The sequence below is a fragment of the Triticum dicoccoides genome, chromosome 3A (genome assembly GCF_002162155.2).
Source record: "Triticum dicoccoides isolate Atlit2015 ecotype Zavitan chromosome 3A, WEW_v2.0, whole genome shotgun sequence".
In the NCBI taxonomy this organism is placed as follows: Eukaryota; Viridiplantae; Streptophyta; class Magnoliopsida; order Poales; family Poaceae; genus Triticum; species Triticum dicoccoides.
Window position 1 is genome coordinate 10,340,134 of NC_041384.1, and position 25,699 is coordinate 10,365,832.

General features: G+C 44.7%; 1 protein-coding gene, 1 long non-coding RNA gene and 1 pseudogene across 2 annotated transcripts; 1 reads left to right on the forward strand and 2 right to left on the reverse strand.

Annotated features, from left to right (window-relative positions):
* Positions 1–10,387: 10,387 nt before the first annotated feature.
* On the reverse strand, positions 10,388–11,287 carry LOC119271692 (annotated as a pseudogene).
* A 3,006-nt stretch (positions 11,288–14,293) lies between these two features.
* LOC119270924 (fasciclin-like arabinogalactan protein 3) lies at positions 14,294–15,242 on the reverse strand. Its single transcript, XM_037552931.1, has one exon. It carries the CDS (start codon positions 15,240–15,242, stop codon positions 14,625–14,627), a length of 618 nt encoding a protein of 205 aa, XP_037408828.1. The 3' UTR covers positions 14,294–14,624.
* Positions 15,243–19,852: 4,610 nt separating this feature from the next.
* On the forward strand, positions 19,853–20,316 carry LOC119270925. The gene is made up of 2 exons (XR_005134369.1): positions 19,853–19,956; positions 20,023–20,316. It is a non-coding gene; the product is annotated as an uncharacterized LOC119270925 (long non-coding RNA).
* Positions 20,317–25,699: the final 5,383 nt, after the last annotated feature.

Sequence of the window (25,699 nt, forward strand, 5' to 3'; positions counted from 1 at the left end):
TTCTTAAATGTTAAGGAGTCTTCACATAGTTGCATAATTATCCGATTACTCATTGATCTTCACTTATATCTTTCGGAGTAGTTTGCCATTTGCTCTAGTGCTTCACTTATATCTTCTTAGAGTATGGTGGTGGTTTTATTTTGAAGAAATTGTTAAACTATCATGCTTCACTTATATTATTTTGAGAGTCTTTTATAACAGCATGGTAGTTTGCTTTGATTATGAATTTAGTCCTAATATGATAGGCATCCAAGAGGGATATAATAAAAACTTTCATATAAAGTGCATTGAATACTATGAGAAGTTTGATACTTGATGATTGTTTTGAGATATGAAGATGGTGATATTAGAGTTATGCTAGTTGAGTAGTTGTGAATTTGAGAGATACTTGTGTTAAAGTTTGTGATTCTCGTAGCATGCACGCATGGTGAACCGTTATCTGATGAAGTCGGAGCATGATTTATTTATTGATTGTCTTCCTTATGAGTGGCGGTTGGGGACGAGCGATGGTCTTTTCCTACCAATCTATCCCCCTAGGAGCATGCGCATAGTACTTTGTTTCGATAACTAATAGATTTTTGCAATAACTATGTGAGTTCTTTATGACTAATGTTGAGTCCATGGATTATACGCACTCTCACCCTTCCACCATTGCTAGCCTCTCTAGTATCGCGCAACTCCCGCTGGTACCATAAACCCACCATATACCTTCCTCAAAACAACCACCATACCTACCTATTATGGCATTTCCATAGCCATTCCGAGATATATTGCCATGCAACTTTCCACTGTTCCGTTATTATGACACGCTTCATCATTGTCATATTGCTTGCATGATCATGTAGTTGACATCGTATTTGTGGCAAAGCTACCATTCATAATTCTTCATACATTTCACTCATGCATCATTGCATATCCCGGTACACCGCCGGAGGCATTCATATAGAGTCATATCTTGTTCTAAGTATTGAGTTGTAATTAAATATAAGTGTGATGATCATCATTATTAGAGCATTGTCCCAGTGAGGAAAGGATGATGGAGACTATGATTCCCCCACAAGTTGGGATGAGACTCCGGACGAAAAAAAGAGAAAGGCCATAAAATGGGAGAAGGCCCCAAAAAATGAGAATAAAAGAGAGAAGGGACAATGCTACTATCCTTTTTCACACTTGTGCTTCAAAGTAGCACCATGCTCCATGATAGAGAGTCTCCTATGATATCACTTTTATATACTAGTGGGAATTTTTCATTATAGAACTTGGCTTGTATATTCCAATTATGGGCTTCCTCAAATTGCCCTAGGTCTTCATGAGCAAGCAAGTTGGATGCACACCCACTTAGTTCTTTTGTTGAGCTTTCATACACTTATAGCTCTAGTGCATCCGTTGCATGGCAATCCCTACTCACTCACATTGATATCTATTGATGGGCATCTCCATAGCCCGTTGATACGCCTAGTTGATGTGAGACTATCTCCTCCTTTTTGTCTTCTCCACAACCACCATCCTATTCCACATATAGTGCTATATCCATGGCTCACGCTCATATATTGCGTGAAGATTGAAAAAGTTTGAGAACACCAAATGTATGAAACAATTGCTTGGCTTGTCATTGGGGTTGTGCATGATTTAAATATTTTGTCTGGTGAAGATAGAGCATAGCCAGACTATATGATTTTGTAGGGATAGTTTTCTTCGGCCATGTTATTTTGAGAAGACATGATTGCTTTGTTAGTATGCTTGAAGTATTATTATTTTTATGTCAATATTAAACTTTTGTCTTGAATCTTATGGATCTGAATATTCTTGGCACAATAAAGAGAACTACATGGATAAGTATGTTAGGTAGCATTCCACATCAAAAATTCTATTTTTATCATTTACCTAGTCGAGGACAAGCAGGAATTAAGCTTGGGGATGCTTGATACGTCTCCAACATATCTATAATTTTGTATTGTTCCATGCTATTATATTATCAATCTTGAATGTTTTATATGCATTTATATGCTATTTTATATGATTTTTGGGACTAACCTATTAACCTAGAGCCTAGTGCCAGTTTCTGTTTTTTTTCCTTGTTTTAGAGTATGGCAGAAAAGGAAAATCAAACGGAGTCCAATTGACCTGAAACTTCACAGAACTTATTTTTGGAACGGAAGCAATCCAGGAGACTTGGAGTAGACGTTAGGGAAGCTTCGAGGGAGGCACGAGGCAGGGAGGCACGCCCTACCCCCCTGGGCGCGCCCCCACGTCGTGGGCCCCTCGTGGCTCCCCTGACCGATTTCTTTCGCCTATATATATCCATATACCCTAAAAACATCGAAGAGTGGAATTGATCGGGAGTTTCGCCGCCAGAAGCCTCCGTAGCCACCGAAAACCAATCTAGACCCGTTCCGGCACCCTGCTAGAGGGGGGAATCCCTCTCCGATGGCCATCTTCATCATCCCGGTGCTCTCCATGACGAGGAGGGAGTAGTTCTCCCTCGGGGCTGAGGGTATGTATCAGTAGATATGTGTTTGATCTCTCTCTCTCGTGTTCTTGAGGTGATACGATCTTGATGTATCGCGAGCTTTGCTATTATAGTTGGATGTTATGATGTTTCTCCCCCTCTACTCTCTTGTGATGAATTGAGTTTTCCCTTTGAAGTTGTCTTATCGGATTGAGTCTTTAAGGATTTGAGGACACTTGATGTATGTCTTGCATGTGTTTATCTGTGGTGACAATGGGATATCATGTGATCCACTTGATGTATGTTTTGGTGATCAACTTGCGAGTTCCGTGACCACGTGAACTTATGCATTGGGGTTGGCACACGTTTTTGTGTTGACTCTCCGGTAGAAACTTTGGGGCACTCTTTGAAGTTCTTTGTGTTGGTCGAATAGATGAATCTGAGATTGTGTGATGCATATCGTATAATCATACCCACGGATACTTGAGGTGACATTGGAGTATCTAGGTGACATTAGGGTTTTTGTTGATTTGTGTCTTTAAGGTGTTATTCTAGTACGAACTCTATGATATATTGAACGGAAAGAATAGCTTCATGTTATTTTACACGGACTCTTGAATAGATCGATCAGAAAGGATAACTTTGAGGTGGTTTCGTACCCTACCATAATCTCTTCGTTTGTTCTCCGCTATTAGTGACTTTGGAGTGACTCTTTGTTGCATGTTGAGGGATACTTATATGATCCAATTATGTTATTATTGTTGAGAGGACTTGCACTAGTGAAAGTATGAACCCTAGGCCTTGTTTCAACGCATTGCAATACCGTTTACGCTCACTTTTATCATTAGTTACCTTGCTGTTTTTATATTTTCAGATTACAAAAACCATTATCTACTATCCATATTGCACTTGTATCACCATCTCTTCGCCGAACTAGTGCACTCATACAATTTACCATTGCATTGGGTGTGTTGGGGACACAAGAGACTCTTTGTTATTTGGTTGCAGGGTTGCTTGAGAGAGACCATCTTCATCCTACGCCTCCCATGGATTGATAAACCTTAGGTCATCCAGTTGAGGGAAATTTGCTACTGTCCTACAAACCTCTGCACTTTGAGGCCCAACAACGCCTACAAGAAAAAGGTTGTGTAGTAGACATCAAGCTCTTTTCTGGCGCCGTTGCCGGGGAGGTGAGTGTTTGAAGCTATATCTTTAGATCTTGCAATCGAATCTTTTAGTTTCTTGTTTTATCACTAGTTTAGTTTATAAAAGAAAACTACAAAAAATGGAATTGAGTTTGCCTCATACGCTTCATCTTTTTAATATCTTTCGTGATAATGATGGAAAGAAAAATTGTGCTCAAGTGCTCGAAGAAGAAGTCTATAGAATGTTTGGCACTAAATCTTTGGATGATGAGCATGATTGCAATGTTATTAGTATGATCTCTTTGAATATCCATAGTACTAATGATGATTGCACTAGTTATGATGAAAATATCTCTTTTAAGCATGTCGATTTTTGTGGAGTGCACAGAGTTTGTAAGTACAACCAAACAGGGAAGATAGATTTTGCAAGAGGCATAAGTATTTGGAAACTAAATGGTTGCAAGAGAGGCTATATGTTAGTGCTGAAAATTTAAAATATCTTAGCCATACTTGTGAACTTTGCAATGAACATGGTCATTTAAATATCAAATGCAAATTGTTTCATGATCGAATCATGTCCAAAAATTGTGATGACTTGATTTCCATTGCACATCATAATGAACTTAGTTTGTTTTTGGGTGATGAAGAAATGAAATGTCAAACTAAGCATATTCCAGAATATAACCTTGAGAAATTCCTCGATATTGATCTAGAAGAAATTTATATGTATTGTGCGATGAATTGCATTGAAAATCCTTATATTTCCATTTACATAAAGAAAAAAACAAATAGAAGATGAGGAGAATACTAACGAATGGGAAGAGATTTCCCAGTATTCTCCTATTATTTCTTATGATGAATCAGGTAACGAGGAGGAGCCTTCTATTCAACCAATCTCATTAATAAGGAGCTCCAAAAAGAGGATTGAACCCACACATGATGTGAAGAAGAAAAAGAAAAGACGAAGAAGTAAAGGTAGAAAGGTATCTCTCCCAAATGATGTTGCTCCTATTTCTCATTGTGATGATGATAATTTCTATACTATTGGTGCTATCCATACTATTAATGATGAGAGTGATTATGCTTATGATATGAAAAGGCCCAAGCTTGGGGATGCTATGTTTGATGAAGATGATGTTTTTGAGAATATATTTGCTGCAATTAATGTTTGTCCCAAGCTTGGGGATGCTACATTTAATTAAGATGATATTTTTAGTCTCCCAAGTTTTGATATGCAAATTTATAATGATGGTAGCATGCCTCCTATTTATGATGATTATATTGGTGAAAGTGGGTATGGAAGAGTGTCAACTTTAGGAGATTGCAATGATACATGCAACTAAAATTTATCTAGTCACAATTCATGTGTGGAAACCAATGTATGCAAAAAAAATGTTTTGCAGGTTTGAAAGATAGGGGAGGGGGAGCTAAACCAGTGCCATAGTGCCAATTTTCATAATTTTTTCACAATTGGTTAATTATATGTGTCATTAGGATGGAAATTGCCTTTCTTTACATGTTGGGGTAGGGGGGGGGGGGTACCACAAATAATCTGATAGCATGCAATCTTGTTTGTAAATTTTCCATCTTTTTCAAAGAACAAAATCCTTAAATTTGTTGTCTTCTGACAATTTTTACTTTCATTGTTCGTGGGAGGTTTTGCTTTCATGGGACCATGGAAAGTTTTCTATATGAAACATTACTATTAAACAATATATGCTACACTTTTTTGTGTGTCCTGCGTGATTATAATTTTTAGTCCACATTTTTTATATCTTCATGTATGTAGTAAAAATACCTTACAAAATTAATCCACATTTTTTCTGCTAATGTTCTTGAAAATCATAAGTAAATTCTACCTCGTTCCCACTCGTCAAATAATACCAGCAGATTTAATCCACATATTTTACCACAGCAACTTAAAATATAACACCATGGTAATTTTTATTAATTAAAGCATGAAATTTTTTATAAAGTAGAGTATAGCTAAGACATGCCATATTTTTGACGACGTAGAAACATATACCACAAGGCAATGTGTATTATGAAGGAAATATGCCCTAGAGGCAATAATAAAGTTATTATTTATTTCCTTATATCATGATAAATGTTTATTATTCATGCTAGAATTGTATTAACCGGAAACATGATACATGTGTGAATACATAGACAAACAGAGTGTCACTAGTATGCCTCTACTTGACTAGCTCGTTGATCAAAGATGGTTATGTTTCCTAGCCATAGACAAAGAGTTGTCATTTGATTAATGGGATCACATCATTAGGAGAATGATGTGATTGACTTGACCCATTCCGTTAGCTTAGCACTTGATCGTTTAGTTTGTTGCTATTGCTTTCTTCATAACTTATACATGTTCCTATGACTATGAGATTATGCAACTCCCGTTTACCGAGGAACACTTTGTGTGCTACCAAACGTCACAACGTAACTGGGTGATTATAAAGATGCTCTACAGGTGTCTCCAAAGGTACTTGTTGGGTTGTTGTATTTTGAGATTAGGATTTGTCACTCCGATTGTTGGAGAGGTATCTCCGGGCCCTCTCGGTAATACACATCACTTAAGCCTTGCAAGCAATGCAACTAAATGAGTTAGTTGCGAAATGATGTATTACAGAACGAGTAAAGAGACTTGCCGGTAACGAGATTGAACTAGGTATTGAGATATCGACGATCGAATCTTGGGCAAGTAACATACCGGTGACAAAGGGAACAACGTATGTTGTTATGCGGTCTGACCGATAAAGATCTTCGTAGAATATGTAGGAGCCAATATGGGCATCCAGGTCCCGCTATTGGTTATTGACCAGAGAGGTGTCTCGGTCATGTCTACATACTTCTCGAACCCGTAGGGTCCGCACGCTTAAAGTTCGTTGACGATATAGTACTATGAGTTATGTATGTTGGTGACTGAATGTTGTTCGGAGTCCGGGATGAGATCATGCACACGACGAGGAACTCCGGAATGGTCCGGAGATAAAGTTTGACATATGGGATAATAGTGTTTGGTCACCGGAAGGGGTTCCGAATGTTTCCCGAAATGTTTGGGTACGAGAACACTTTATTTGGGCCAAAGGGGAAAGCCCACATGGTTTTTGGAAAAGACCAAAAGGAAGTTTTGCGGAGTCCGGGGGTCAGACGCCAGGTCCCTGGCGTTTGGGTCCAGACGCCGGGAACCCTGGCGTCTAGCCCTGGAGTCCGAGAAGGACTCTTACCTTTCGGATGAAACCGACTTTGTGGAGGCTTTTACTCCAAGTTTCGACCCCAAGGCTCAACATATAAATAGAGGGGTAGGGCTAGCACCCAAGACACATCAAGAAACACCAAGCCGTGTGCCGGCAACCCCGTCCCCACTAGTTTATCCTCCGTCCTAGTTTTCGTAGTGCTTAGGCGAAGTCCTGCGGAGATTGTTCTTTACCAACACCGTCACCACGCCGTCGTGCTGCCGGAACTCATCTACTACTTCGCCCTCTTGCTGGATCGAGAAGGCGAGGACGTCACCGAGCCGAACGTGTGCAGAACTCGGAGATGCCGTTCTTTCGGTACTTGGATCGGTCGGATCGTGAAGATGTACAACTGCATCAACCGCGTTGATATAACGCTTCCGCGAACGGTCTACGAGGGTACGTAGACAACACTCTCCCCTCTCGTTGCTATGCATCACCATGATCTTGCGTGTGCGTATGAAAAAAACAGAAAACACGTTTTTTTCCGTTTCCGAAAGGCACGGCCGTGACTCTTGCTAAAGCACAACCGTGCCTCTCGCGGAAGAAAAACCGTGACTTTCGCGAAAGGAAAAAAAAAAAGAAAACCCGTTTTTTCGCGCAAAAAAACTTTCGAATTTTTTTTTATCGAAAAGGTAAGAAAGACCAGGGGAAAACCAAAACGTCGAAAAAACCTGGAAAAAAACATTTAAAAAGCCGAAAACACGTGCGGAAAAATAAAAAAATAAAATCCGAAGGGAGCATCCAGAGTGCGACACGTGGTAAATGGCTGAAAACGCATCAAGTGGTGCTGATCATTGCGAGGCTCCCGAAGGAGCGCTCGTTAACTTGTTGCTCCCTCGTTTGATAGATCGACCCTACCCAGCTAACGGTTTGTTCGATACAGGAGCCCCGCATGCAGACGGAACGTTTGGGAGATATCAGGGTCCATAAATCTTTCCCTATACTAATAAAGCACGGAGTGCTTCTGCTCGTTCGTCATTAAAAGTGCCCTTGAAGTTGTAAATAATTACCCACCATGCCATTGGTAAGTGGAAAAAACGGTTCGATTTACCCTTTTTTTAAATCCGCGACCTACTCAACTTATTAAAGTGAAGCCCCTATAATCAACAGCGTGCATGTGTGTGGCGCAGTGGTGTGAGGCTCGCCTGTTTACCTGGGAGACCCAGGTTCGAATCCCCTTGCTCCCTTTTCCTCCTTTTATTTATCTCTCCTATTAATGTTGGTAGGCGTAGGATATTACTACTCGCTCCAGCGTCACTTAGCAGATGGGCAGCACAATGTACCAGTTACTCTATTTTTTGGACATATTCATATATTTCAAAAAAAATCATAACTTTCAAACCCTAACTCCAAATCTAACATGTTATGTATAGAAATCCCTTAAAAAGATGTGTAGATTTCAAATATGGTATTATATTAATCACTTTCAATGTCAAAAAAACTCATAACTTTCAAACCCTAACTTCAAATCTAGCATGTTATATATAGAAATCCCTTAAAAAGATGTGTAGATTTCAAATATGGTACTATATTAATCACTTTTAAATCCTAACGCCAAATCTAACATGTTATATATGGAAATCCCTTTAAAAAGATGTGTAGATTTCAAATATGCTATTATATTAATCATCATTCCTAAAATTCCATTTATGATGCAACCTTTATTAATATCTTCTTTATATGGGGTATTTTGAAAATCCTGGCTTAACGTTGATATTTCTGTAGTCTAATAAATTGGAAACATGTTGAATACATTTCACAAATAATACAACCTTATGAACTTACACCACTTATCATGTTGTTTCTCGTGGGGCATTGTGAAAGATTTGAAGGGATTCGCCGATGCTCTCAGGTGTGTGTATGAGGGATGATTTTTTTCCGTTGCAACACAGGGAATAATGCCTTTCCATAGAATCTGAAGCATGCATGGTTAAAAAAGAAATTCCGAATCATACACCTGATTTCATGAAAATTATTGTGACCTCTTCAAATAGAAAATTCGTTTTAGTGTGGTATGTGCAAATCTGTTTATTATGTTTCCTTCTATATGAAAGAAAATTGAGTTGTACTTTAGACTTTATAGGTCTCCGTGCATGTAAGTTTAGAAGAAATTTGGTAACGAAAATCAGTAATGGGCATCTGGTAACTTACCAATTAAACCTTAATTTCTTATATATGTACATACATGTACGATCCTCATGATTTAGGCTCTCAATGATAAATCAAATGATGAAGGTAATGACTCATTATACTACAAATTAACTAGGAAGGTAATTTAGATATTTAAATTAATCAATTCTTTCAGGATTGAAGTGTAGCATCTCATACATGCATTTTAAGATCATTGGTAAAATATACATTACATGGCTGATGCAACAGAATGTTATCTTGGGTCATTGGGCTAGGGAGGTGTGTTTTGATTCTCCCGGTGCAACGCACGGGCATATTTACTAGTAAAGTAACAACACAAGCATTTGTCTCAAAAAAGAAGGCAGTTGTTACATTCTTCCTCCATCGACTGCCTTTGCACCCGTAAAAAAGAAAATAAAAACGCGCACGCTGCACCAGGAGGCGCGCCCCAATCTCTAGTTGTACTCGGTTCACTTCACTAATAATCATAGGATACTGGAAACACAAAATTAGTACAGTAGCAGAAAAAAAGGAGGACGTATGAAACCTTGGCATTAAGGTAAAATCCAAACTTATGCAGGCATGGTTCAACGGGAGCGTCCAGCAGGGCCACCTTGTTGGAACTGTTCTCTTACACGGATAAATGGAGGTAGAAGGAAGAGCACGCAGTACACTGAAGTTTCATCCGGCTTCACAGCCCCGTTATTATTCAGAGCTCCAACTGCCTCACGGCTACAGGCACAAGCCCGACCACACATGTCGTGGCTTATTCCAACACACACCCCCTAAGCCACGACCTAGAGGAGTCCGTCGTCGTCGACGTTGTAGCCGCCACCACCCTGATGTCGCTGCCAAGCCTGCCACCGTGCCGCCGTGCCCTTCGCGCGCAGTCCCCACGTCCCCGCGCTCCCGCCGCGCACGTACGCGATCTGCGCAACCAGGTCCAGCGCCTCGACGCGGTCCACTCCCGCGGTCCCGACGCGCCCGACGCGTCTGGTGCGCACCCATAACACGCACCGGTCGCGCCCGGCTCGCCGCCGCGCTTATTGCCCTGCACCGTTGCGCCGTCAACCGCAGCGCAGCGCCTCCACGGTCGTCGCGCCGAGCCGCCGCGGCCTCTGCGACACCACGCAGGTCCTCCGCGACCTCCTCGTCTCCGCAAACGCCGCTGCTCGTCGTGCGCACGGCATCACGCCACACCGCCGTGGACTCGCCGCGCGTTGCCGATGCCACGCGCTCGCCGCGCGCCCGGCATCACGCCACACCGCCGTGGACTCGTCGCGCGATGCCGACGCCACGCGCTCGCCGTGCACCGTTGCCAAGACCTTCATATCCGCCGCGCACCGCGGGCACCGCGGACGCCGCCTCGCGCCACGGCCGTTGTAGCTTATTCCAACACACCTTACTCAATTCTCAGATCAGGCAGTTGGAGCAGCGGCGGTGGCCCCTTCCTCAGCGGACATGTTTTTGATCTTGCCCTTGCCCTTGGGCCTGCCAGCGGCGACAGCGCCGGCGAAGCCGGGGCCGAGTAGCTTGGGACACAAGAGCGGCGCGCTGATCCCCATGATGGAGACCGTAAAGGGGCGCGCAACGACGACCTTGAAGAGCTTGGCGACACTTTCGGCGCCTGGGGAGCGTAGGTACATCTGGCCGTCCTTGTCCATGGAATAGTCGATGGTGCCTTGTCCTTATCCATGTTGGAGAGCATGATCTCCAGCTTGGCAACATTGGTCTTCATGACTTCATCTCGCCCAGCTGGATGGGGTCAAAATACTTGATGAGCACATGATGCCGGAGGATTGTCCGCTGCTTTGCGGCCGGCACCGGCACGAGTGGCTTTATGGCCTTCTCGGGGACGACCAGCACGGACGCCGCCTTGAGCCGGCTCACGTCATCACTACTACGGAAAAGCCCAGCAGTAGCGTGGGTTTTGGGTGTATCAGTAGCGCGGGGCGCCCGCGCTACTAATACGGCGCCACAGCTAACTTGTAGCAGTAGTGCGTGTTGACACGTGCTACAGCTATACATGGTTAGCTTTAGCGTGCGTTGCAGTATAACGCTACTGCTAATTATCTGTAGCGGGTCTTATACCCCGCGCTACTACTATTACATTCAAAAGAAAAAGATATCTCGATCCCGTGCGTGTTGTTAATGGCAGCAGTTGTTCGATCCAGCAATGGTTGGGGTCGCCGGAGGCATGAACGAGCAGCGGCAGACCAGATCTGGCAGTGGCTGTTGTAGGAGGGCCTGTTTCCATGGAAGAGCAAGGCAGCGGCGTGGGGCTCCTCTTCCCGACCATGCCAGATATGGTCGTCCATGGCGACTACCTCCACGGGCATGGACATGGGATTGTGAGTCAAACCAAAGGGAGGGAGAGAGAGAGAGAGAGAGAGAGAGAGAGAGAGAAAGAAAGAAAACCGTGGGAGAGAGGAAGGAGATGGAGGGAGTAGCGGGGCTGGTCACCGGTGGTTAGGTCTCCGGCGTGGTGGCGCGAGGCGGCGGCCTCCTAGACGCCGGTGGAAGACCGGCGAGCTCCTAGACACCAGTGGCGCGAGGCGGCGCCCTCTTTCGGTGCCATGTAGGAGGAGGGGCGCATGGGCAAGAGGTCAATGTGAGAACGTATGGAGAGAGAGAGAGGAGAGAGTGGCGGAAGAGAGGAGGGATTTGGGGGAGGGGGAGGACGGGTGGGGAAAAGATGGTGGGTGTGGATTAGCAGTAGCGCGGTACGTAAAACGCGCTGCTGCTAAGAAAGTAGCAGCAGCGCGCTTTCAGTACAAGCGCTACAGCTAACCGGGGCCAAAAGTGTGCCCGATTTGAAAATTAGCAGCAGCGACCTCAGAAAAACCGCGCTACTGCTACAGCTATAGTAGTAGCGCGGCTGGCGGCACCGCGCTGCTGCTAAATGGAGTTGGGTGGGCACTATCGGTCGATATTTGTAGCAGCGCGGGTTACGCCGAGCGCGCTACTGCTAAGCACTTGTCAGTAGCGGGTTTTTCACACCCGCGCTACTGCTAATTAGTAGCAGCGCTCCTTTTTGAGCCGCGCTGCTGCTAAGATTCTGTGTATAGAGTTTTCCCTAGTAGTGCATCGGTGACCTTTATCTCCTTCAGGAGCCACGGGAAGGTCGCATAAAGCCACTCTTGGCGGTGCCGACCTTTGTATCATGACAGAAATAATTTATGTACATGGCATTTTTCTTATACAAAGAATGACAATTATAAGGAAAAATAGAATGGAAATTTTAAATATGCATCTACCATGGCAACTTTGTTCATATTTTCAATACGCCACTACAATGTACATACATGGCATTTTTCTTACACAAATCATGACAATTATAAGAAAAAAATAGAATGGAATTTTTTTAATATGCATCTACCATGGCAACTTTGTTCATACACTTCCCTCTATTAGCTAGCTAACACAATATATGAAACCACTAAATTAACCCTTCAAAACCCCCTAACCCCCCCTCCCCTTTCAAAAAAAAACATAACCCGCTGCTCCTGCCAGCTCCTGACGCGTGGATGCCTTTTGGTCCTGGTTGGTGTTACCAACCGGGACTAGAGGTCCTCTGCCTAGGCGCCCCGCAACGGCCACGTGGAACCCTTTCTGTCCCGGTTCGTAAGCGAACCAAGATTAATGGTTTTGGGCTTTAGTCCCGACCCTTTAGTCCCGATTCCAGAACCGGGGCTAAAGGGCCTCTGGAACCGGGGCTAATGGGCCGTTTTCTACTAGTGTGTCTAGTTCATTAACCATGTCATGGCAAAAAAGTTATGTGGATTAAGATATGCCAAAATTTTCAAAAATGCATGCCTCATACATCAAATCAAGATTTGAGATATTTCATGGAATTTATCACATGACAAACATGTATGAAAATTTGATGTTCATAACATTTTATCCTTTTTAAGAGTAGGGAAAATTTTACTTTGTGGCATGGCAAATTAACCTATTTCCATGGCAAGTTTACTTTTATTGCCATGAAAAGTTTTTCCTTTTTTTATTTTCCATGGAAATTTTATCTTTACCATATATGGGAATTTTTAATTTAATTGCTCATGAAAAATTTACCTTTTTTGCCATGGAAAATTTACTTATAGTGCCCTGTAAATTTAATTTACATCCATGAAAATTTTAGTTTCATCGTTTGTGGGATTCTTTGCATGCATGGGACCACGTTAATTTTTCTATATGAAACATGAAAAATTACTATTAAACAATATATGGTATACTTTTTTGTGTTCTACGTGATGGCAATTTTTAATCCACATATTTTGTGCCTTCATGTACGTTGTCAAACACCTTACAAAAATAATCCACATTTTCTGTGCTAACGTTTTTAAAATCATAGGTAAATTCTAACTCGCCCCACCCGTGAAATAATACCTGAAGATTTAATCCTCATGTTTTACCACGACAACTTAAAATACACCACCATGGTAATTTTTATTAATTAAAGCATGAAAAACTTTATAAACTAGAGTATGGCCAACACAAGGTAGAAACATATACCACAAGGCCAATGCATATTATATCCTCACCAAATTGCTATGCGTTACATATTTTTGCGTATTTTTTCCTCTGCATTTTTTTGTGGTCTCAACAGTTTTAGGATGCGGTGTTTTGAATCTACAGTAAGACATGGCAAATACTAGGTTTTCCTAGTCGTGCCAGTGCAAGAGGGACATCTTTTCGGCCAGCGTTAATAAGGCTTGTTTTTTGGGCTACTACTTGGCACGTTTTTGGCCCAGCGTTGGATTGATGCAACCTCTATTAGTGAGCGATGGGGTGTTTGGTCACGCTGTTCGATTGATCGACCCTACCCAGCCAACGGTTGGTTCGGTACAGGAGATATGAGGGTCCATAAAATCAAATTAACATCACAAGCAGTTGTCTCAAAAAATAAGGCAGTTGTTACATTCTTCCTCGATTGACTGCCTTTGCACCCCAAAAAATGCGCACACTGCACAGGATGCGCGCCCCAACCTCTAGTTGTACTTGGTTCACTTGACTCATAATCATAGGAAACTGGAAACACAAAGTTAATACAGTAGCAGAAAAAAGAAGATGTATGGAGCCTTGACATTAAGATAAAATCCAAAGTTGTGCACGCATGGTTCAACGGGGCGTCCTGGAGGGCCATCTTAACCAGCACCTTCAGCTCCAAATATAAAATGCTCGATGGGAGGGGTATGTCACGTTGGGGGATCGTGCTGGAGGGTTTCGCCTAGCAAACGAAATCGTTCCGGTATTCCCTAAAAAAACTGTGTGTTCGGTACAGGAGCCCCGCAGACGGAACGTTCGGGAGATACCAGGGTCCATAAAAAAGCAACAACAAAAGTAGTTGTCTCAAAAAGAAGGCAGTTGTTACATTCTTCCTCGATCTGACTGCCTTTGCACCAAACAAGAAAAAAAAACACGCACGCTGCACAGGAGGTGCGCCCCAACCTCTAGTAGTACTGCGATTCACTTCACTAATAATCATAGGATACTGCATCTCAAAAAAAAAATCATAGGATACTGGAAACACAAAATTAGTACAGTAGCAGAAAAGAAGAAGATGTATGAAGCCTTGGCATTAAGATAAAATCCAAAGTTGTGCGCGCATGGTTCAACGGGGGACCTGCAGGGCCACCTTACTCAATTCTCAGATCAGGCAGTTGGAGCCGCGGCGGTGGCCCCTTCCTCAGCGGACATGGTTTTGATCTTGCCCTTGCCCTTGCCCTTGGGCCTGCCAGCGGCAGCGCCGGCGGCGCCAGGGCCGAGTAGCTTGGGGCACAAGAGCGGCGCGCTGATCTCCATGATGGAGATGGTGAAGGGGCGCGCGGCGACGACCTTGACGAGCTTGGCGACACTGTCGGCGCCTGGGGAGCGTAGGTACATCTGGCCGTCCTTGTCCTTGGAGTAGTCGATGGTGCCCATGTCCTCATCCGTGTTGGAGAGCATGGTCTGGAGCTTGGCAACGTTGGTCTTCATCTCGCCCAGCTGGATGGGGTCGAAATACTTGATGAGCACATGATGCAGGAGGATCGTCCTCTGCTTGGCGGCCGGCACCGCCAAGAGTGGCTTCACGGTCTTCTCGGTGACGACCAGCACGGAAGCCGACTTGAGGCGGCTCACGTCATCGGCGACCTTTGTCTCCTTCAGGAGCCTCAGGAAGGTCGCGTACTGGGGCTTTCCGGCGAGCAGCTGCACCACATCGATGGCAGCCAGCGACGCTGGCGTCGCCGCGGCGAGCAGGAGGATTGCGACAAGGACTTTGGACGCCATCGTGGTTGATTGTGGATATGATGGTGATGATCTAGATGTATGGCTCATTATAAAGAATGGGGTTGCAGCTATATTTGTGGAAGAGGTTGTTTCCTCCAAACATTCTGCGGACGGCCAGGCATTGGTTCCGGGTAATTTCACACCCTGGTTTCTATTAATGGAAATCGAAGGTGAGGCCTCTCTTTCTTCAAAAAAATAAATATGCATTGGATCTCATATTGTGGCCACTTCACATCTATACCCCGGTTCTCCGTCCTTTACGTGTTTATTTATAGCTATTACTAAAGAAGGGGATGTGGACTAGGAGTTTTAATCTAGTTCAAGATTTTGTATTTGCATTTCCATATCCTTTATCACTTCTATATTGATGTACTACATTATTCCTGATTATTATTTTTAAATTTTTTGGTACGACTGTTTTGTTTAAAAACTAGAAGTTAAGATTAGGGGATCCCGTATTGCGGCCACATCACATCTATACACGGTTCTCCATCCTTTACGTGTTTATTTATAGATGTTATTACTAAAGAAGGGGAAGTGGACGTGGCGTTTTTATCTAATTCAAGATTATGTATTTGCATTTCTATGTGGTTCACGAATCTGTATTTGCATTTCTATATCGTTAGCACTTCTATAGTGCTGTACTATACATTCGGTGGGACCATCCGTGAGCAGTGCAGGCTGCAGGTGGGAGTTAAGGGGTGAACTTAAGGATACAACGATTCGGTGCCCAGGTGCATGAACAGTAAAATCAGTTGCAGCGTTAGCAGTGCAAACACGTCTGTTTTCCTAGCGGAGCTAGCCGTTGTATGCAGCAAAGTGATCGGCCAAAGAACGACCATGCACACGGCCAAAGAGCAGTGTGTTACCATTAGCATGCATAAGAAAGGAAGCTTGTACTAAGTGAACTCCGTTGAACGACCATGACCAAAAAGGGCACTCGGCAGCATGGCGTATCCGACGGCATAGCTGCACGAGGACGGGCGGCTTGGCCTTGTTCTGCGTCACCATCGAGGTGTGGCAGAGCTGCACATGTAGCAGACGGGACAACGGCGAGCCATAAGAGCATCTCCAGCCGTTGGCCCCTCAGGGGGCGTCTAAAAGCGCCGCCTGGGAGTGAGCCGGCGCAAAAAATGGCCTTGGGGCGAGTCAGTCCCCAGCCGTCGGCCCCCAGGGTCGCCCCCAGGCGCGTATTAAAATAAAAAAAGAAGGACCGTTCGGCGAAGTTATGATAAAAACTAGTTAAATTTCGGCCAAACATGGCAAGTTTCGATGAAATTCGTACATTTTCATTACATTAACCTAATCTAAAAAAGAAAGGGGCTGAAGTTGTCGCCGCCGTCGCCGCCATCGTCGTCGCCGGCCTTCTCCTCCTTGACGCGGGCGCCCCTGCTAGACCCCTGCCCGGCGTCGCCATGGCGGACTGGCGGCGGCGCGTCGTCGTCGTCGCTGTCGCATAAGACGACGACCCCGTCTTCATCGCGGCCGCGTCGGCGCTCCTCGAAGCGGCGCAGGGCGGCGCGCTGGCGCTCCTTCTCCTTCTCCCGACGCGCCTTCTCCATCGCAATGGAGTCCTGGCGCGCCCATTCTAGGGCCGCGTCGTCGTCGTCGAACTCCGCCTTCACCGGCGCCAGCCCCGGCTCCATCTTTGGCTTGACGAAGCGCGGAGGAGCCGACGAGGAGGAGGCGCGCCGGCCGCCCTCGTTGATGAGATGCCGACGCTGCGAGTGCGCCGACCGATTGGCGTCTCCGCCGCGGGCTTGGCCTTGACGCCGAGAAGCACCGGTGTTGCGACGGGGCGGCCCCCGTCGCAGGATAGGTCAACGGCGGGTTGTTGCCGCCGTCGAGGTACGCCAGCACGCCATCCAGTGTGTGGCTGGGGACGCCCCACCACAAGTGGCACCCCTCGCTGTTCTTCACGCCGCCGACCACCGCCGCGCCTTTGGTGGAGGCCAGGCGCTGCTGCTGGCGGCGCCGAAAGTACGCCGTCCAAGCCGCGTGACTGCCGGCGGCGTACAGGGGGAGGGAGCGCTCGTCGTCGGTCAGGGAGGCGCGTGCGACCTCGACCTCCTCGTCGAAGTACCTGGGCTTCGCCACGGCGTCGGGTAACGGGGGAATGGGCACTCCCCCGTCGCTGAGCCGCCACCCCGTCGGCCCAGCGCGCATGTCCGGCGGCGCCGGGATGTTCGCCTGGAACAGGAGACAGGACTCCTGTTCGCGGAGCGAACGGTGGCCGAAGCCGTTCACCGCCGCCTCGTCTCCGGGGAAGCGCTCTGCCATGGCGACGGGCTCGGCGGTGGTAGAGAGGGAGAGAGAGGGGCTGCCGGTGGCGCTCGAGGGAGGAAGACGGAGACGGAGAGAGAGGGGCTGGGCGGCGGCGAGGGGCGAGTCTGGTGTCGGCACAGGCGACCGCCTGCTTTTATAGCCGCTCCGCGCCCGTGTGTACGCGTGGGAGGGAGGGGAGGGGAGGCGTCGGCCCGCCGTCCCGTGAGGCAAGGCTGATCGGCGGCAGCCTTGCCATTGATCCCCCGCGGGAACCGAGGCAGTTGGGGGAAAATGAGCCGACGTTTCCCCGACGCGGCTGGCCCGCGGCTTTTTCGTGCCAAAACAGTTCGCCCCGGCGCCCCCGGGCGCCCCCCAGCGCGCCGGGTTCGGCCTGGGTCCGCCGGCGCTGTTTTGGCCCAGGCCAGCGAAAATCGGGCTCCTGGAAGTGCGACTGGGCCATTTTTTCGACGCCGACGCAAAAAAAAAAAACGTCCGGGAAGGCCTTCCTGAGAACGCGGCTGGAGATGCCCTAAGGAGAAGCCTACAAGCAGCACCGGTGAGTTGTCCATCCCAGCACGAGCGGAGCTGAACGACATACATGAAAGGGAACCGCGTGTCGGCAACTACAAAGACGAGACGAATATTTTTTATGGAGGGACGGGAGTCGTTGAGAATAGCAGGGAAGAAGATAATGACATGCGACGCCATTCTTTTCATCTGCGACGATTTTAAAAAGAGGTCCTAGGTCCTTTTTATAATATAGAAGAAAACAGTGTATGAGAGGAGATTTTTTCACACTGGCTTACTTGCATCTGTGACTTATAAATAATAATTTTATTATTATGTTGGATGTATGGGAGGAGATTTGTGGCACCTGCGGTGCCATTGCTCCCACATTTAGGGCTGTTGTAGACTGCTCATCCACCTCATGATTCAGAAAGGTGAAAAGGTTATGTGCATGGTGTTAAAATATATTGCCCGTCTTTCTTCATCAGTTCAGACTTTTGGATGAGTTGGCTGGAGCATTAATTCAATATTGTATCAGAGCCCAGAGGTCTTGAGTTCAAGACCCTGCTAATGCAATATTAAATAAAAATGATTATGCGGCCTACATCGATCACACGTCTGAGGACTAAAATAGCCTAGACCTGAGGGGAGATGCTCCATCCATCCTATCTCTCATACTTTTTCATTTGACTTTCAATTTTCAATGTATTATATATTTGAGCTGAAAGTTTAATTTATGTTGTGTTTGCATATTCATGATCCTTGTGATGAGGGCTTTGAAATAAGATCACTTTTGAATAACCTATGACAATTTTTAATTTGAACTAAGCTTCAAACTATGAAAACTTGATAAGAACGAATGATCCACCAACAGATGCGGTCGCTCGTAGGCAGGCGGACCAGACGGGCCTTAGAACATGTGTCACTGTCACACACTCTCCATGCCACCACCCTGCCTCCCGTGGTAGAAGAGGAATAACCTACTGGTGCCGCTGCTACCGGAGCCACCGCCAGCACCTCAACACGACACACAAAGAGCTCGCTGCACCTCTGCCATCACCAGCCCCTCTAGCACCAGGGGAGAGAGAGAGAGAGAGAGAGAGAGAGAGAGCGCCCTGCTGCTATCTATCGCTGGAAGGGGCTTTCCCACATCCTTCGGCTCCGGCAAGGGAGTAATGGGGGAGGATTTTTGCTCGGTGGCAGTTACAGTTTCGCTGCTCTAGTTGCCCCTGGCAGTGTAGATGTTTTGTGTTCTTTTTATTTTGGAAATGATATATAGCAAACGTCCCACAGGAGCGTTTTTTTTTTTTTTGAGCGAACGGTCTATGGGACAATCGATCCTGAGTGCGAATCTCAACGTGGTGATATGTGGCAATCGCGGTGGCGCAATGTTTGCTCAAAGTCTGCACATGGCATCGTTCGCTCGCAGGAGGCTCCAGAGCGAACAACATCGTTTACGAGAGGCTCCTAGAAAGCGCGATAATTTGTTCCACAGAAACTAGGGGAGCACGTTCTCTCCTAATTAAGGTCCTTTCTTTTTCACTTCAGCTATACCGTGACCGATGGGCCAATTAGTGGCGCGTCAGCTGAAAATGATGCTGTGGTGCCGAACTACGCGTCGACGGGTGATGTACGCTGCATGACTTGATAGTTGACTTCTCTGGTCAATAGATAAAAGACGAAAGAGGAAGATTTTTCGTCACTATGGGCCACTGACGCTGTTCTCAAGCCAGCCGAATTTTTCCAAGGTTGACGGACGGCAGACTTTGACCCATAGTATCCAAGACCGTACCACTACCGTATCTTATAATACAAGGCTAGTCACAACGGTGTACTATGCAGCTAGAGAGGATCATCGAGCGCTCTTCTTCTTCCATGGCACGCGGTGTCGTCCTCCTGGCACTCATCTGCTGTTGGTTAGCATGCTCGGCGGCGGCCCAAGGTAACTAATAAACCACTACTCGCAGCTCAGTTGCCGGATTAGGATGATGATTGATGATACATGCAGTTGTTCCGGACGGACGCCGTGAGCCAAGGACTCCGCCGTCGCCACTGCCCGGGAACCAGAACCCGGTGGAGGCTCCGGCCGAGATTGCGTCGCCACCACCGCCCTTGGAGACAACGGCGCTTGCGCCGCACCGCAAGACCCTGCAGCAGGCTGTTTCGAGCGTTCCTCATGTATGAAGCACCTGTCGCTCCGATATGTTCAGTTCTTGTCTATGCATGTACGATTCATGATGGTGCCAATTAAGCTAACAAATATAAGTCCACGGGACGTGTAATCTTACGTTCTTGGCGATGAGGATTGTTTGCTGTGTTGGCGACTGAAACTATTAATAACAGGCACAAAAATGGAACAGCCCAAGAAGTTCGGTGAGGCAGCCCAACTTGTAATTTTTTTTTGTACACATTAAATAGCTAGAAGATCAAATTCGTTTAGACATTTTTGTTGCACCACATAAATATCCGAAAACTTCTAGGCACTGTTAGTACGAAAGTTCTTTTGACTTGCAAAGTTTAATGTATGGTCGCTATAAGTCAAACTACGGCCAAATTGCGAAGGAAATTCGCACGCGCGCTCACTGGACTCACACAGTATTATACTCAAGAAGCTGGATCATAGCCAAAATATGGTAACTCATGTGCTTGCTTTCACCCATATAAAGGAAAATTTCAAGAATGGTGTGCCACATAGGATAAACAATTTTTTTAGGTGAAGATAGTGAACTAGCACGGGTCTTGATGCAAAGTCGGAAAATTAATCTTGTTAGAGGGTACACCTACATGGTGGTTCAAAAAAAAATCTACTCTCACTTTCCCCCCATATTTTTGGTAACAGGCACATTTATTTTAATGTTCCTCAAACAAGAAAATATAAAAGAGGGACAGGGGGAGAAAAATAAACTACTAGTACTGCGATGACCATTGCAGTAACATGCTTACAAATAATCTGTACTACTTTATAAATAAATTGATCATATAGCTCATAACAAGTCATACTCGATAGGCCTTAGAAATTATCGATCCATCACCGAGAGATAAATACATCAAAACAAAAAACAAATCATCACCAACGAAACATTCAACCAAACACATCATCAGAGCTCAAGTTTTTCACCCTTTCATGTCAGCATGAAAAATATTCAATCAACTCTACCACGGGGATCCCGCAACCGCTTACCAAGCGCCCGCCCTTCGAGTCAGCACATAAGGAAAAATATCTGCAAGCGCAAATTAGCCCTATAAAAAGCATGATAAGTATTGTACCACCAATGCGTCGAAACAAATTTGAATGACATAGCCAGAAGAAGATTTATGATCAACATGATTCCATTTCTTTGATAAGAAACTAGCCTACTTTTCTCATCTTATTTTTTCCACATCACTATAAATATATTTTTCTTTGAATGAAGTGTATACACTCGGACTCTTGATAGAATGATGCAAGCAACCCATTTATTGTGAATTTTTTAATTCAGTATCAAAGTTGATTTTTTTTATAAGAATAGGGCCTCAGTGGAAAATTGAATAAGACTACAACAATGACCACACTAGTGTATCACTTCCTCCCCGAAGGTGTTATCTGACAACGTCTTTGGTTCGTGCGAACTAGAGATGGGGAATGTGAGTTGAGGGGTGAGGAGATTAAAAGCCCTTTGATTGATTATAGGTAATGAGAGTTTAAGGGCCTGTTTGGTTCCAATAAGTCACCTGACTTATAAGTCAGGTGACTTAAAACCAGTGACTTATAAGTCACGTCTGTTTGGTGGTCACCTGACTTATAAGTCATCTGAGCACACCTTTCCATCTTGTTTTTTATGTAAAGGTGGTGGGAACCATGCAAAAAGGGGTGGCTTATAAGTTTTAAGTTGGGGTGGAGCAACTTATGACTTATAAGTTGGGGTGACTTATAAGTTAGGCCTGTTTGGCAAAATAAGTCACTTTTTTCACTTTTGGACTTATAAGTTGGTGACTTATTTGGAACCAAACAGGGCCTAAGTTGGCAGGGGAATGGGAGTTGAGAGAGCCGATTCCCGATTTCTTTCCATGGTTAATTCATGACCAGTGGTTCATGATAGACTAATTCCCATAATATACCAAGCAAGGAAATGAGAGTAAAAATCTACTTCCGCTCCTAATCCCAACACAAACTCCCACCCCGCCCCCTACCCCAATGGTTACAGAACAGGGTGTGCAAATTGTGCTTTTGCATTCACTAGTTCGAGGGCAATCCTTTTATTTCTTCCATTGTCTGGTGAAAAATTCTCTTAATAATGTCTGTATTACCTACCCACAAAATTGAGAAAGCAAAGGACTGGTAGATTTTTGATAGGAGGAACCACTGCTTCATGACTATGACTAGGAGACTCTTGACTTAGTTGGTATATACAAGAGAAAAGCAGTCCAGATTTCCATGACTCCTTTTGTCCCTCATTCAATGTCGTCAAGCTGCATTTTCAAAGGTGCCCTTGTCGACGGATACCGATGGCAGACTTTGACCATGAATTAGAGTATATCTAGATGGTTGAGTCTCCAAGACAAAGAAAAGAGTGTAACCATCCCCAGTGTAGTACATTACCACTAACGTTCCCTATATATGATATAACTCAGAAGGAGAACAACTTAAGGTATGTGCCTCGTTAAAAAACAGGAAGCACTTGGTAGCACAGTCGTAAAATTTCTTATTCCGTATATTGTGATCTTGTCACATATTTGTTTTCCAAATGATCCCTTTATTCGATTTTATAGTTATGATTTGTCTAAACAAAAACACTACAATAACTATGATGCTATGCTGTGAATTTCGACTATGAGAAATGTCTAACAGCTCCCGGGTGCCCCTACACCCTCATGAACAATAAGTTCATAAAACATTGAAAAAACATCAAAAAAATCTGAAACTTTCAGGGATCAAAGATTATAAAAGGTTTGATGTGCCTGCAAAGTTTCAGCGAGAAATAACCTTCGTGGAGCCCTCACCAAAAAAACAAAATCACTGCTAAAAATGTACATAAACTTTGAACAATGATTTTGTTTTTTTATTTGAGTGCTCTTCGAATGTTATTTTTAGCTAAAAGTTTGCAAGATCATCAAAAGTTTCATGATGTTCGATGTCCCAAAGTTTCAGATTTTTTTGCTTTTTTTTTTCAATTTGTTTTGAATTTACTGTTCATAGAGGGTGTATGGGCACCCGGGTGCTGAAAATCATGTCTCTTTCGACTATTTACATGTTCAGTTCCTACAGAACCTGATTGGATAAGAGCACAATCTTCTGAGGTGAATCTGCATGACATCGTTTTAGAGCCAACTGTTTCCAACTATGTATAAGTAGTTGTTAACATAATGTGAAGCTGATGTGAGACATATTATTTCTACATATATTCTTTTTTCCTTCTAAGGTGTACAATATGGTTTTAATTTGGTTTTCTGTCTGGTTTCTTTCAGTCTTATAGGAATGAATTTATAGACGATTCACATAATGATTTAACATGCAAAGGTTGGGTGGCATGCTGCAAAGCCATGCCCAAAATCTAGTACTCATCCGTCCAAATTAATTGACGGAACCTTAATATAACTTTAGTACAAAGTTACGCTAAAGCTACGCCAATTAATTTTTATCGGAGGGAGTATATGGTATATTATGGCCTATACATTATTATAGTTCTATGTTTGTAGTGAAGTACGCCCTATTTTAGAGTTTGGCACACGACTTCTGATTTTGCCGGCTTACCTGCTGCTGCAAGCTGCCTGACTGGGAGACTCTTGACTTGGTAGGTCTAGTCTACTCAAGATCAAACAACAAGATCTTTCCACGACTACTCTGCCACAAATTTCTTGTCCTCAAGCTGCATTTCCACACGGCAGATTTTGACCATGAACTAGAGCAAGCATTCATATCTGCACGGTCAAGTCTCCATGACCAAGAAGAGAGCGCAAGTGCGTAGCCATCCCCGGTGTTGTTAGTACCACTACTACTAGTACCGTTCCCTATTTAACATATGGCCCACAAAGTGAACAATGTACGCACTGAGAAGCCGGCCAGGTGAATATGCACCGTTCTTCTTCCCTCGCATTCGCTATGGCGTTCCTAGCTATCGTTTACTGTTTCATGCCGTCGCCATGCTCAGCAGCGGTCCAAGAAGGTACGTAAAGAACTATGTGCATGCCATTTTTGTAAGGGAATTTTCTAAGATGAGGCGGCCGGAATGACAATTGATCATGTTCATAGGTGTAGCTGTTCTGGACGGATCCCGTACGCAAATCATTGGACCTCCGTCGCCGCGGTACGGGCCGCCGAGGCAGCCAGGCTATGAGCCCCCGGCCGCTGCCGCCACTTATGCCACACCGTAAGACCATGTAGGTGGCTGCTAAGGCCCCTCACGCATAAAGCAGGCCGAAAAATCAGAGTGTATATAGTGATAAATAAAATCCAGACGATTAACTACTGAGAAGTTGTGATATTATTTATTAGTTGTGAAAGTTATGAATAAAGCTATGTTGTTATGTTCGTATGAATAAGCTATCAGTCATATAGGATAACATGCGTCTAATTGACTTGTCTGTGCTCTATACCCGAATCGTCTGTACACCTTCCATTGTATAATTTATTCGGACACACGGTAGAGGTCTTTTTTCAAGTGCCTTTTGCCGAGTGAAGCACACATGAAAGTCTTCACCTAGCGAAGATCAATCTATTTTATTATTGAACTAAGATCAAGAGCACGTCAATTAATTGATTCTATTCACAATCATGTCAGTTGCTTCTATTCACAATCTACCGTGCATGAATTTAGAGGACGAAAAGATCCACCATTTTGGCAACTCTTCCATACAATTTCCTCAGAATGTCATGCATGGATGGCTCCCATGTGCATGGTCTTTCAAAGTTAGAAACACTCAGAAAAAAATACAAAACTTAAAACAAAAACAAACTTTTTTCTAGGCAAGAGTGAATTAAGGGCATTGGTATCACCCTAAAAAATACATACAAAAATTGATGACTCAAATTGGCAAACAATAAGCAAAAAAATTGCATTGTTCCTTAATACGGAAAATAAGGTATAGTAAAGAGACTTTCACACAATAGTATGATGTGCACATAGGCCGCACAAAACTTTAGTGTGTATAATTTTATCTTATATCTAGCATTCACACTTGTCGTGGAGTTGACACGACAGATGTTCTAGAGCAAGGAGTTAGTCGTAGGGCCATCGCACTAGGAAACTTAAAGGGGTTAACCGGGACAAAGGACACACAAGAGAGTTTTTATACTAGTTCGGCCCCTTACGATGAAGGTAAAAGCCTGCGTCTAGTTGGGATTGGTATTGCTGAAGTTTCGATCTCCAAGGGGCTCAACTCGCCGGCTTGGTTATCGACTTGGTTGTTTCTTCCCCTAAGCCGTCACCGGGTCGTCCCCTTATATACATGGGTTGACGTCTGGTGGCCTACAGAGTCCCGGCCGGCTCATAACCGTGTCCGACTCAGTGACTTCCTTTACATGTCTTTCTTTACAAGTCTTTCCTTACATACGGCGGTTTACAATATCGGGCCTTAAGCCGGCCCCAGGCCTTTGGGCCTTCTATATGTTTAATAAACTATCATCTTGAATGTATATTGGGCTTCTTATGTAACCCACCATTAGGGTTGACCCGGCCCCTCCTGGGCGGGTCATACTGATAGTAATA